The sequence below is a fragment of the Euphorbia lathyris genome, chromosome 7, assembly GCF_963576675.1.
Source record: "Euphorbia lathyris chromosome 7, ddEupLath1.1, whole genome shotgun sequence".
Classification (NCBI taxonomy): domain Eukaryota; kingdom Viridiplantae; phylum Streptophyta; class Magnoliopsida; order Malpighiales; family Euphorbiaceae; genus Euphorbia; species Euphorbia lathyris.
In genome coordinates, this window is record NC_088916.1 from 72,147,932 (window position 1) to 72,161,702 (window position 13,771).

Genomic DNA, 13,771 nt, shown 5'->3' on the forward strand with positions numbered 1-13,771 from the left:
CTCAAAAGCTGAAATTCTCTCTTTAATTCCTTCGAAAATAAAAAAATCAGAATAACATTCATGGCTGGACCACACGGTAAAAGAAAAGGACCAATGATCCATTGGGTATTTTAAAAAAAAAAAATTGAATTGAAAACACGAGTTCTGTCTCCGGATTCAGAGATAAAACTTGTTGAAGTTGGTGTGGGCGGGTGATTCAAACCGCCTGCCCTAGGGCCGGGTGGATGAACTACCCGTCCACCCCATAGGGATAACGGGTGAACCACCCGCTAGCCCTGGGGGATAATGGGTGAATCACCCGTTCGGCCCTAGGGGTAACGGGTGACGCACCCGACCGGCCCTAGGGTAGGAGGCGGTGTGAATGACCCGCCCAGGCCAACTTCAATGGGTGACGCACTCGACCCGTCCTAGGGGCGAACAAGTAGTTCATCCGTCAGCCCCTAGGCTCTGGCAGGACGAACTACCCGTTTAGGCAAAATTCAACGTAAAATTTACGATTTCTAATTATTTCGTAAATTTCAGTAGTTGTTGGATCGAAACATTACCTCGTGTACCAAATCGTCCATTTCCGAAGTTTTCAGGTCTATTTTTTCAGAATTCCAATTTCTTGCTTGTGAGAGAGGATTTTAAGTTTTTAAATGAAAAAATGAAAAGGGCGAAAATGACCCAGAGGGGACGGTGAGTAGCAAAACCCTATAAATATTTGTTAAAAAATGAGTTTCTATGTAAATTGGCCATCTGGACCGACGGGCCTATCCCACACTGCCCCATTTGCTAGTCGGACTTGGATCTGAAATGGATTGTAGTCCAACTTCCACACTCATGCTGGCCGAATCAACCTCAAGCCTCCATTCATCTCTCTTCCTCAATCGGCAAATCCAGCTCGTTCAAGTCTTATAATCCTAACAGTTGTATCATGAGGTTCGAGTTGGGGGAATGAGCTCGGTTATCAAACAGCCAAAAGCTAATCGGTTAGCAGAAACGAATCCGAGGTATGCTTCATTTCGTTTTCTGAGTTCTATTGCTCTGTTGTGTTGTTGATTATGCTGGTTTTAGCTCCAATCTCATTGAAATTCCAGAAGAGAAATGATTCCCTGGATTTGCAAAACTCTGATATCATCCTCTTCGAACACCTCTAATCGTCTTCGCAAGTATCCAATCTTCCAATCAATCTATCTCGTTTCATTTTCCACTTCAGAATCGAAATCCAATGTCACAACATTTGATTACTTAGTTAATAAGCAGCATTTCTCCCCAAAATCCGCTTCAAATGTCTCATCATTACCATCTTTTGAGTACCTCAAGAAACCCCAAAATGCCGATTCCGTTCTTAATTTCCTCAAGGAAAGTGGGTTTTCTAAGCACCAGATAGAATATGTTGTTAAAAAACTACCCCAGATTCTCTCTGCTAATCTTGAGAAAAGCATTAAGCCGAAATTCAAGGTTTTTCAAGACTTGGATTTTGACTCCTCCGATGTTGCCGAGATAATTTGTCGTGATCCTCGTGCTCTCACTAGAAGTGTTGATAATAGGATTGCCCCGTCTATTTTAGTATTGAAGAGTGTTTTGGGATCTAATGCCGATGTTTGTAGGCTGTTAAAAACTCGTGTGGGGCTTCTGTCAAATGATTTGAAAAGGAAAATGTTGCCTAACGTAGAATATTTGAAGAGTTGTGGTATGGAGCCATTGCAGATTACAAAATATGTTTTTAGCTTTAGCCGCCTGTTTCTTATCAAACCAGAAAGTATGAAGCTCCTGGTTAAAAGAGTTGATGAAATGGGCGTTGATAGGACATCCAAGAAGTTTCTTTGTGCTGTTAGAGTGATGAGTTCTATGAGTAAGGAGAATTGGGATCTCAAATTGAAGCTATTCAGCGAACTCGGATTTTCAGAAGAGCATATTCTGTTTATGTTTAGGAGAGCACCTCAAGCGTTTGCAGTATCAGAAAGGAAGATTAAGGAGGTAACGAAGCTGTTGCTTAGTGTTAAGAACTTGGACATCTCTTATATTGCCAGCAACCCAGATTTGCTTACTTACAGTGTGGAGAAGAAGTTAAAGCCCCGACTCGAAGTGCTCAAGGTCCTTGAAAGTAAGAAATTACTGAAGAAAAAATACAGTTTATACTCATTTTGTAAGATGACTGATGCACAGTTTGCGCAAAAGTATGTTATTCCTTATTCAAAAGAAGGAGAAGATTCAAATGTTCAATAGTTCATAGCCAACAATTTCTGTCTTGCCGATAGAGAATTATGTCGTCTGGAGGTATTTCGTGTAGTATGCTTAATGAATTTAATGCTTACAGTTTAATGCACTGAATAAAATTCAATTTCAGTTAAAGATCGTGTGTGCACATTCTTCTGAGTTAGATTAAACTCATTCTATATTCACCATGATTATATTACTTTTACAAGCATTTATCATATGTGTGACTAGTATTTAAATAATATGCAAACAACAGTTGAAGAATTAATAATAGATTAGTGGTTGAGCAGTCAAAAATTTGTGTTATCTTCACATTACAGATGTTGTACTAGTATTCTGATGGGAACTGCTATAAGCTGACTGAATAGAATTCAAAACATTGAAAGCAGTTTTGCATTTAAAACTTTGGTTGATTGAAGCCCTTTTCTGGAGATAGTTTAACTTATGTGAGACCACTGTTATCAAGCTGACCGAAAGGTAAAATAACTTTTGTCTGAATGTTATATGCAGTTAGGCCAAACTATAGACATTGCTGGTTTTAGGAACTGCTTTTTAGTTTTACAAAATCAAGAATTTATCTAATATGAACTGCTATATTACATGAATAACAATGAGTTTGTGCAATGTATATATATAAATAGGGTCGGCCCCAGTATTTTAGAGGTCCTAGGCCTAGCTTTCATATTTGTTCTTACAAATTTAAATTTAATAAGTATAATATTTAAATAAATATTGAACGGATGGTCAGATTATGAACCCAAGTAAATCAACTTGCTACCTTGGCCCTTCCATTTTGGGTTGTAGAGCTGCCTGCTTGAGTCAATTGCTGGGAATTAATGTGGGAAGCCTGCCTTTTATGTACTTAGGAGTCCCTAAATGCTGCTGGTTAGAACCCATTGCTGATAAAGTTATTAATAGATTCTCTAGCTGGAAAGGGAATTCTTTATCCATGGCAGATCGATTGGTCTTGATCAATTCGGTCATCAGCAGCTCATTACTGTATTCCTTCGCCATTTACAAATGACCTGGCTCTTCAATGAAGTGTTTGAATAATGCTATGCGGAATTTCTAATGGACGGAAAATGTTAATATTCAGAAACTGGTCACTGTGAATTTGAATTTTTGCTGTCATCCCAAGCAAGAAGGGGAGCTGGGAATAAAAATAATTTCAGTTATGAATGATGCGATGTTACACAAACTCAGCTGGCGCATATTGCAGGTTAATGATTTGGTTCCTGCTGTCATCTAGAATCGCTTCCTTGCTGTGAGTAATTTGCCGAAACGGACTCCGGTTACTTCCTCCATTTTCAGTTCTATAAAGGCCTGTTTTTGGTTCGTGAAATCGCAGAGCTTTTGGCTAATTGGTACGAATTCGAAACTCTGCTTCTGGGCAGACATTGTTGGTATTAAGAAGAACTTTTAGTTTTACAAAATCAAGAATTTTATCTAATATGAACTGCTATATTACATGAATAACAATTACTTGCTTATTCACCCTATTAGGCAAAGGTTAAAGCCCGGACTTGAAAATAAGAATTTGCTTAAGAAAAGAGCAACACTTGTTTTGTGTTGTTTACAATACATTAACTGATGCATAGGTCTTAAGCAAATATTCCTTAGTTGATAGATCTATTTGTATTGTTGAGTGACAAAAACTCTCTCTCTCTTTATATATTTTGTATATTATTTATCCCTTGAACTTGCTTTAAGTCTATTGATCGCCAAAGTCCCCGTGGCAGAATAAGGGGAGATTTTAGACAAGTTGAAGTATGTACATTTTAAGCAAGGTGTCAACAGATCATTGTTAGGGAGTTTAGGATGCCAATAGATCACCTTATGCAAGTTCAAGGCGTAAATATGACGTTTTCAAAATATAAGGACAATTGACTTTTTCGGACAAGTACACGAAACTAGAGATGTAGTAAGCCTTAAAGTTCCGGACTTTTTCGAAAAAAAAAAAGTTTATAAACTAATTAATATGGCTAAGTACATCAAATGTCCCCTGAACTTGGTCCAAAAATCGATTGACCCCTTGCACTTTAAGGATGTCTAGTTAGCCCCATGAACTTGTTTTATGTGACATGATTAATCCACTAGTGCTATGTGGCACAGTAAGAGGCAATTTAGATAAGTTGAAGTGCGTAAATAAGTTTAGAGGAAATACATTACTTTAAGCAAGTTTAAATGGGCCAATAGGTCCCTTGAAGTTCAGAGAGTCAACGAATCATTTAAGTAAATTCAATAGACTAATGAGATATCTTCAAAGGTCAATCTCCAAAGAATTTATGGATTCAATTTGATTCCTATTGTATTCCTTTCCTTTTCTAGTTAAGTAAATCTTCATTCCGAGGGTCTGTTTGGGAGGTAGGTTTCGAGAGGTTAATAAAGGAAAAAGTTAAAAACAGTCCTTGCTTGGGATTAGGGATTGGAACGAGTATTGTATTCGCGGGTATCTGACACTATCCGATTTTAATGGGATTATTCGTACCCTATATAAAATGGTATGAGCTCAAAATAATTTACTCGTGAAGGGTATGGGCTCAAATAATTAGTATATTACTAACTATGTATTTAAACATAATTAAACCAATACCAATTATATATATCTTAGGTTATAAACTAAATTTGGTGAAATCTAACATATATGATAGCCCATCATTTATAATATTATACATGTAAAAATTAGAGTCAAATACATGAATATCATAAATTAAGTACAAAATTACAATTAAATCATATCAGCAAACTTAATTTTTAATATGTCATTATTCTCTATATATTTTATACCATAATTTAAAAATTTTAGACTCCAATTCATAAATCATAAACCCTAGAAAATATATTCTAGACTTCTAGTTTATATTTTTTATCCTTAAAATATATTAAAAGTACTGATTTTACTAGTTTGACATAATCCAAAATTATGACTTTGACATAGTTGTAAATAGTTTTTAAAAGATAAATTTCTGTGTAATTTTCCCTAAAAATTACACTGTAACGGTTTGATAATTAATCAAGAATAACTTTGAAATGTTTTTATCCTCACCAACAATTCTAGAAGATACACAACTGACCACGTTTCCTTTTTTTGTTCTATAATTAACATACTCAACCGAATTTAGAATCATATTTTTATTAAATCATGATTTGCATTTTTATTAAGTTGATAAAGTATATTTTTTTCAAAAAAAGTTGATAATATTTTATACGCATTATTGTTCTTTCTTTTGAAATTTACACGCATTATTTAGTCTTTACATAATATGATGTATCTGTATCTAATTTTGTTGATAAAGGATATTTACTTTGCATTTGAAATATAAATAAAGTACTATAAAAAAATATGTAAATAAAGTAAATATACTTAAAAAAAAAAAGTTGATAAAGTATATATTTTATATGGCTTAAAGCATCTTTTGGTCCTTGACCTATCTAAAATGTATGTATTTGACCCTGACCTATTATTTGGTCACATTTGGCCCCTGACCTATCCAATTACATAAAATCTCACCCATATTGAATGAAGAGTTAACTATGTTGAAATCCGTTAATGAGATGGCAATGGTCACTAATGAATAAATAACACTTGGCACCTAACAAAAATATAATTTCCACTTCGATCAAATGATAATGCAACCGTAAACTTACTAACTCTAATTACTAACATATTAAAAATCTAAAATCTGCAAAATTTCCTTCGAATTCTTCAACTCCATTCATCTTCTCACGATTCCAAGGACTGCCGCGATTCAACCTAATTTCAAAGTTTCTCAGTATATCCCAACCCACAATCAACTCAGATGATTTTCTTCCATTTCAGTTATTTAAGAACTCCCTGGGTTAGTAAGTTTACTCCCTTGGACCGGATCTAGGAAGGCCGCCAGAGTCCACCACCGCCTTCCTTTGTCCCGAGACGGTCACCGAGAACCACCATTCACCGTTAATCAATAGATCTCGAACGTTTCCTAGACCCTAAACGAAAAAAAAATAGAATAGATGAAAGAACGAGAATAAAAAAGATGAAATGAAAAAAACTCACCGTCATCGTCGTCGCCATGCCGAGGGAAGGAGTTCACCATCGTTACTGTCGCCGAAGGGAAGGAGAACGCCGGAATCTGTGGAAGAAGATGGAGGTCGAGAAGAAGAAAGCTGACGGAGCACGGCGACGACCGTGGAAGGAGGAGCTGCGTTTTTCATTTGAGGAGGAGTTACGCTTTTCTTTTGGAGGAGGTGGATTAGTAATTAGTTGTTTTTGTTGCTGCCATGTCATTTGTTGAACGTGGAAATTAAATTTTTGTGCGGTGCCACATGTTATTTATTCATTGGTGACTATTGCCACGTCATTAACGGATTTTAATACAGTTAACTCTCCATTTAATATGGGTTAAATTTTACGTAATTGTATAGGTCAGGGGTCAAATGTGACCAAATAATAGATCAGATGTCAAATACACAAATTTTGGAGAGGTCAAGGGCCAAAAAATGCTTTAAACCTATTTTATATACATTATCGTATCTTTGCCAATTAAGTTGAGGCAAATTGTTAAAAAAAAAAAAAAAAGTTGAAGTAAATTACATGCGAGACCCTTCAATTTTATCGTTGCTTTTTTATATTCTCTAAATTTCAAAACTAGAGATATAAGAGTTCATTAATTTTGTTATTTACTTGATTAATGGTATAAGGGGATTCTATATATGTTTATAAAAGGTAAAATTAAGTATAGTTTTGAAGTTCAGAGATCATAAAGAAAGTAAGGAAAAATCTCATGTGACCCTCAACTCAGATGATACATTAGCAGTTGGAATGACCATTTGTGTGAAACTGAACAAGGTATAAATTTTTGAAAGGGATATGAGCAAAAAAATGTAGGGACATATGTGTAATTTTTCCAACATAATTTCTTAAGGCTGCAAATTCTAGGTGAACATGCATGTTTCAATGTATGAATTTCTCATATATATATAATAACAATTCAAACCACAATTTGCTACCAATTTATCTAAAATACCCAATTATTTGTCAAACCAGAACCATGGCACAAACATATTCTCCAACCTCCATCATGTTCACGGTTCAAAGGGGTGAACCTTAACTAGTAACCCCTGCCAAACCTACTCCATATGAATTCAAGCCATTATCAGACATAGATAAGCTAGATTGGTCTAGAACCCATGTTCGTGGCTTAATGTTTTATCCCCACAATCCCTCCATGAATGGGGTTGATCCTGCCAAGTTAATAAGGACTGCTATTGCTCAAACACTTGTTTTTTACTATCCACTTGCTGGTAGGCTCAGAGAAAGCCTCACAGACAAACTTACAGTCGAATGCACCGGCGAAGGTATCTTGTTTACTGAGGCTAATGCCGATGTTACTCTTGACCAATTCGGCTATCCAATTGTACCTCCATTTTCATTCTTGGATCAACTCCTTTATGAGGAACCTAGCTCTACTGACATTTTTAACTCCCCTCTCATTCTTATTCAGGTATGTGAAATTCCTAAAGTTTCTCACATCATTCTATGTTAACTTTATATACTAATCAAGTAGGTGAAATTAATTCCCAGGTGACACGCTTGACGTGTGGGGGCTTTGTTATTGCTCTTCGTTATAACCACACCATGTGCGACGCTGTTGGTGCAGCTCAATTCATGTCTGCAATTGGGGAAATGGCGAGAGGAGCAACTTCCCCCTCTGTGCTCCCAGTATGGGAAAGACATATCCTTAACTCCCCGATTCCACAGCAACCCACCTCCCCGCTTCCTGAACACAATCATAATATATCCGATATGAAATTTCCTCTTGAACATGAGTTGTGTTATAAAGGTTTTGTATTTGGGCGAGCTGCAATCTCAGCTTTACGGAGATGTCTCCCTATTCATCTTCGCAATTGTTCTTCTTTTGAAATAGTATCTGCATCTGTTTGGAAATGTCGCGTTGCTGCACTTCAACTGCATCCAACAAATGAAACGAGCATGAATTGGTCGGTTAATCTGCGTGGTGATAAGCTGAATCAACTTATTCCATCAGGTTATTATGGGAATGCAGTTGGGGTTTCAATATCAACATCAACTGCAAAAGATATTTTAGAAAATCCATTATCTTATGCGTTACAACTCCTGAGAAACTCTAAGGGAAATGTTAACACTGAAGATCACGACCGATCTGTGATAAAGTTAATGGCAAGTATGACGAGCTACACGGTGACAGATTTGAAAAATGCAGGGTTTGGAGAGGTGGATTTTGGATGGAATAAACCTATATATGCTGGTCTTGCTCACTCTATGCTAACTGCTGGGGGGTATCAACCCCAATTCAATAGGGAAAAGGGGGAAAACGAGATGATGTTACCAGTATGTTTGCCAAAGCAAGCAATGGAAAGATTTGAGATGGAGCTTAATAATATGTTGAAAGATCAGCCATTTATTGGTGATGACAACACTGTTATATCCAAGCTTTAAAATGTCTTCTCAATGAATGAAGATTGCTCAAAGTCAAGCTGAAGTTAAAAGGTATTAGCTGATGCAGAACACAGATTGACAATAGAAAGCATATCAGGATATTCAAGTTTGGTACCAGTTTGTTTACCGCAACTACTTATTTGATGTGGCAACATGCTTAATTCATGTTTAGTGCCAGTTTATTATTTTTCTCTTTTGATTCACTATAGCATATTTGGTATAAATACTCTTGGATCAAGTTCATTATGCAATAAGATGAGAAGTTGATGAAGTGGAGGAATTGGTTTTTAGGTTTTCGAATAAATATGATCACAAGATTTCATGAGGACTTGCGAATTTCGGACCCTAATTTGATTGGAAATAGGCCAATAGTCGAAACTCACCAATTTGCTGTGAATTCTGTCGGTTTTGGGCCAAATTCAAACATTTCGGACCTAAAAAATGGAAATGACTGTTTTTTGGGCCTATTATGTAAATTTTCTATTTTATTTCCTTTTTGTCTTTAGGATTAGGTTTTAAGATTTGCTATATAAAGTCTTAAAGCAGATGTATTAGACAGTTTTTCGATTCATAAGAATTAATTTTATTTTTCCTGAAATCTTTATTTTAAGGTTTGCGTCGGAGGCTTCCAGGTGTCTAAGGGAACAACAAAAAATGCGGGCTTGTACATTCCACTACTGGTTCCATCTCAGCCTTAGGTGGACATTAGCATGGATATTGTGCTTGGATTGCCATGCACTCAACGAGGTAATGATTCTATGTGGTGGTCAATCGATTCTCTAAGATGGTGCATTTTATTCCATGTAAAAAGACCATAGATGCTATTAAGGTGGCATACTTGTTCTTTAGGGAAGTTTACAAGTTGCATGGCTTACGGGTGTCTATTTTTTTCTGATCGCGATACCCGGTTCTTTAGCCATTTTTAGCGTAGTCTGTGGAAGATGGAGAATACGAGTTTGAATTTCAGTAGTGCCTACCATCCGCAGCCATATGGGCAAACTGAGGTTGTGAATCGTTCTTTAGGAAACCTGTTGCGATGTTTGGTTGGTGAAAAAGTGAATAGTTGGGATTTGAAACTGTGTCAGGAAGAATTTACTCGTAATCATGCACTTAACATGAATACTAGTTTTAGCCCGTTTGTTGTGGTCTATTTTGTTATTCTTAGGCGGTCACTGGATTTAGTGCCCTTACTGGACAAGGCACGGGTTCATAAGAGATCTGTAGATTCCACTTTAAATTCTCATCGACGATGGTCGGTAAAAGTAATATTGTTATCTACCTATAAGGTGGGTTTGTAGAGCAATTGTTGTTAATACATTAATTAACTGATGCACCTATATATAAGTTAAATCTGATGTTAGCTTATATAATATTATCCATCTTTGTCAAATTAAGTTGACAAAAATGTAATGTGCTGTCCCTGATTTTTCTAATGCTGCAAATTTGCGCATGTTGTGTGCTAAAATGCCAAGTCAACTTGTATGCTTCAATATATAGGTAGATAACAATTGAAAAAACAAGTACATAAACTTCTTAGCATGGCACAGACATATTCTCCAACCTCCATAATGTTCAATGTTCAAAGGGGAGCCCCTGAACTAGTAACCCCTGCCAAGTCTACCCCTTATGAATTCAAGCCATTATCAGACTTAGATAACCTATATTGGTTTAGAACCCATGTTAGTGGCTTAACGTTTTATCCCCACAATCCCTCTATGAATGGGGTTGATCCTTCTAAGTTGATAAGGACTGCTATTGCTCAAACACTTGTTTTTTACTATCCACTTGCTGGTAGGCTTAGAGAAGGTACTACAGGCAAACTTACAGTTGAATGCACAGGTGAAGGTATATTGTTCGCTGAGGCTGATGCTGATGTTACTCTTGACCAATTTGGCTATCCAATTGTACCTCCATTTTCATTCTTGGATCAACTCCTTTATCAGGAACCTACTGACATTTTTAACTGCCCTCTCATGCTTATTCAGGTATCTGAAATCCCTAAATTTAGTGATCTATGTTGCATGAATTACACTTGTGGGACTCAAACTTAAAGTTTTGATTTTTGAGGTCAAAAAGTTTGTGAAAGTGGAAATCATTAAAAATTAAAGTTTCTCGCATCATTCTTTGTTAACTTTTTAGTAATCAAGTAGGTGAAATTAATTGCAAGGTGACACGTTTGAAGTGCGGGGGTTTTGTTATCGGTCTTCGTCACAACCACACCATGTGCGATGCTGTTGGTGCAGCTCAATTCCTGTCTGCAATTGGAGAAATTGCCAGAGGAGCAATTTCCCCCTCTGTGCTCCCAGTATGGGAAAGACATGTCCTTAACTCCACGATTCCACAACAACCCACATCCCCGCTTCCTGAACACAATCATAATATATCCGACAGTTCTAACGATATGAAATTTCCTCTTGAACATGAGTTGTGTTATAAAGCTTTCATATTTGCGCAAACTGAAATCTCAGCTTTACGGAGATGTCTCCCTATTCATCTTCGCCATTGTTCTTCTTTTGAAATAGTAACTGCATCTGTTTGGAAATGTCGCGTTGCTGCACTTCAATTGCATCCTACAAAAGAAACGAGCTTGATTTGGTCAGTTAATCTGCGTGGTAAGCTTAATCAACTTATTCCATCAGGTTATTATGGGAATGCAGTTGGGGTTTCAATATCAACATCAACCGCAAAAGATATTTTAGAGAGTCCATTATCTTATGCTTTACAACTCCTAAGAAACTCTAAGCGAAAGGTTAACACTGAAGATTACGAAGGATCTGTAATAAATTTAATGGCAAGTATGACGAGCTACACAGTGACAGATTTGAAGAATGCAGGGTTTGGAGAGGTGGATTTTGGATGGAATAAACCTATATATGCTGGTCTTGCTCAATCTATGCTAACTGCTGGGGGGTACCAAACCCAATTCAATAGGGAAAAAGGGGAAAATGAGATAATGTTGCCAGTTTGTTTGCCAAAGGAAGCAATGGAAAGATTTGAGATGGAGCTTAATAATATGTTGAAAGATCAGCCATTTATTGGTGATGGCAATGCTGTTATATCCAAGCTTTAAAATGTTTGCTCACCAAAATATCTGTTGATGAATGTTTGCTTAATTCATGCTTACTTACCAGTTTGTTGTTTTTCTCTTTTGATTTACAATAACATATTGGGTTTAAATACTCACTCTTGTATCAAGTTCAATATTATGCAATAAGATCAAGATCTGGATCATATGATGTAGTTCATAGATCTTTGCCAAACACATGCGATCGATAGAATCATCTGCTACAACTTCTAAAAAAAAAAACGGTCCGGTCGCACTACCAATCATCTGCTACAACTTCTCAACGAACAAAATGCAAACCAATAATTTGTCATAAATCTATTTATTTCAATCAAGTTGAAGCTTTTAGGAGGATAGCATATAGTGATCTTAGTATCACAAAGGAAAATTAGGTAATACTGATGCGAACTGCTATAGGCTGACCACTACAACAATAACAGGGGAGGTTTTGCTGACTGCCCAAATTTGTAGCCAAAAGGGACCGCACATAAGGATTAGCGACAAAAATCATCGCCGACAGGATAGGTACGGCACCTCTATTTTTTTACAATGATCAAAAGAACCAAAATATGGAAATACATATAATGCACATTTGAGCATTTCTTGTCTTCAGTCTCTACAAATCCTCAACAAGGCTTTGAACACTAGTAGTTTTGAGGTTGCCGTGGCATACCTTTGCTTTAGATTACTCGACTGAATATGTAGCTCCATTTGAAAAAATGCATACTTAATCAAAAATAATATAACTAAACTAAAATTACAAAAATTGACAAAGAATGGAAGAAGATGCTGAGGCATGATGACATCAATTTCCTTAAAGACAGATTTACCTGCAATTGACTTTCGTCTACTAAGATACAACAGGAACTAGTCGAATTCTAATCGTGTGCAGAGAGTAACCACCACAACCAAGGACATAAAGAACAGATGAACATAAGCTTGAAGAACAAAAGAATTTATGTGGAAAAATATATTTCCGTCTGGACTGATTTCAGTTCAATGTAAAAAACACAAGCTTGTAAACCTATATCTTTCTCCATTCATTTTCCTTCTTTTAGCTTCCTTTCCTTTCTTTAGCAACTCCTCCCAATCTTAAGCTTATTTGGTTTGAAGGGTTTATAATAAATAATAAAATTATTTAAATATCCATTATCTAAATTGAGGGCGAGCCTTGGCACACGGTTGTTGTCGGGGAAGGCTTGCTCCCAGTACACCCTTGTGGTGGAACCCCTCCCCGGACCCTCGCTCAACGGCGACGCGTAGTGTGTCGAGCTGCCTCCATCCATTATCTAAATTACTATCGTTTTCCTTATGAACTCCTCAGAACTTTTCATTCAATCAAACTCTTTTTCCCGAGATAGATTAACTAAATGAGACCACACTTATCAAGCTGACACAGGGGCAGGACTAGGGGGTTGGGGTAGGCTCGAGCCCAGGCACACCGCTGGAGAATTAAGTTTTTTTTTTTTTAGTAATGGTGTTTGATAATATTTTGGGGAGAATTATATTGACTCCATGTAGTATTATTTCAATGTTTAAAGCTAGATGAGATGGTTAACCATGCTTACTTTGATTTGAGAGGTTCTATGTTCCTAACAGGAAACAACAAATAAAACAAACGGGTTCTCCCGAACAAGGGTTATCATTAACATTTACTATCCCTTCTTTTATTAACTTCTCACAACTCTCCATCCAATCATATCGGATTTCCACAGATAATTTAACTTAAATAAAACCACTATTATCAAGCTGGCGGTAAGTTAAAATAAGAATAACAAGAGTTTGTTATATATATATTTATTGCTTAGAGTGGTTCATCTCTCAAAAGTAGAAGTCAGATTTAAATTTTTCAATTTAAATGATTTGAAACTCTTAGCATTTAAGTCAATTTTAATCCGGATATATTATACTCATTAGTTGTATTATTGAGTTACATAAATTATATATATATATATAGTTGTATGTTTTCTGCTGGTATCATAATTTGCATTTCTATACCTTAAATATAAATGAAGTCTGATGTCATCTAATATAATAATTAAGTT

General features: G+C 36.3%; 3 protein-coding genes and 1 long non-coding RNA gene across 4 annotated transcripts; 3 read left to right on the top strand and 1 right to left on the bottom strand.

Moving 5' to 3' along the window:
* The first annotated feature begins 751 nt into the window (after positions 1-751).
* LOC136201439 (uncharacterized) lies at positions 752-3,737 on the top strand. Its single transcript, XM_065992099.1, has 2 exons — positions 752-2,262; positions 3,422-3,737. Exon 1 carries the CDS (start codon positions 1,087-1,089, stop codon positions 2,209-2,211), a length of 1,125 nt encoding a protein of 374 aa, XP_065848171.1. The 5' UTR covers positions 752-1,086; the 3' UTR covers positions 2,212-2,262; positions 3,422-3,737.
* Positions 3,738-5,770: 2,033 nt separating this feature from the next.
* Positions 5,771-6,630, bottom strand: LOC136200719 (uncharacterized). The gene is made up of 2 exons (XR_010673465.1): positions 6,242-6,630; positions 5,771-6,174 (listed from the first exon to the last, which is right to left on the bottom strand). It is a non-coding gene; the product is annotated as an uncharacterized lncRNA (long non-coding RNA).
* A 547-nt stretch (positions 6,631-7,177) lies between these two features.
* Positions 7,178-8,933, top strand: LOC136235005 (benzyl alcohol O-benzoyltransferase-like). The gene is made up of 2 exons (XM_066024524.1): positions 7,178-7,688; positions 7,769-8,933. The coding sequence occupies exons 1-2, from the start codon at positions 7,389-7,391 to the stop codon at positions 8,660-8,662; spliced, it is 1,194 nt and encodes a 397-aa protein (XP_065880596.1). The 5' UTR covers positions 7,178-7,388; the 3' UTR covers positions 8,663-8,933.
* Positions 8,934-10,112: 1,179 nt separating this feature from the next.
* Positions 10,113-11,895, top strand: LOC136235004 (benzyl alcohol O-benzoyltransferase-like). Its single transcript, XM_066024523.1, has 2 exons — positions 10,113-10,647; positions 10,830-11,895. Exons 1-2 carry the CDS (start codon positions 10,201-10,203, stop codon positions 11,730-11,732), a joined length of 1,350 nt encoding a protein of 449 aa, XP_065880595.1. The 5' UTR covers positions 10,113-10,200; the 3' UTR covers positions 11,733-11,895.
* The last annotated feature ends 1,876 nt before the right edge of the window (positions 11,896-13,771 follow it).

Coding starts and splice junctions, on each gene's coding strand:
- LOC136201439 (XM_065992099.1), top strand. CDS start 1,087: ATGATTCCCTGGATTTGCAAAACTCTGATATCATCCTCTTCGAACACC.
- LOC136235005 (XM_066024524.1), top strand. CDS start 7,389: ATGTTTTATCCCCACAATCCCTCCATGAATGGGGTTGATCCTGCCAAG. Junction 7,689..7,768: donor CCCCTCTCATTCTTATTCAG/GTATGTGAAATT, acceptor ATTAATTCCCAG/GTGACACGCTTGACGTGTGG.
- LOC136235004 (XM_066024523.1), top strand. CDS start 10,201: ATGGCACAGACATATTCTCCAACCTCCATAATGTTCAATGTTCAAAGG. Junction 10,648..10,829: donor GCCCTCTCATGCTTATTCAG/GTATCTGAAATC, acceptor ATTAATTGCAAG/GTGACACGTTTGAAGTGCGG.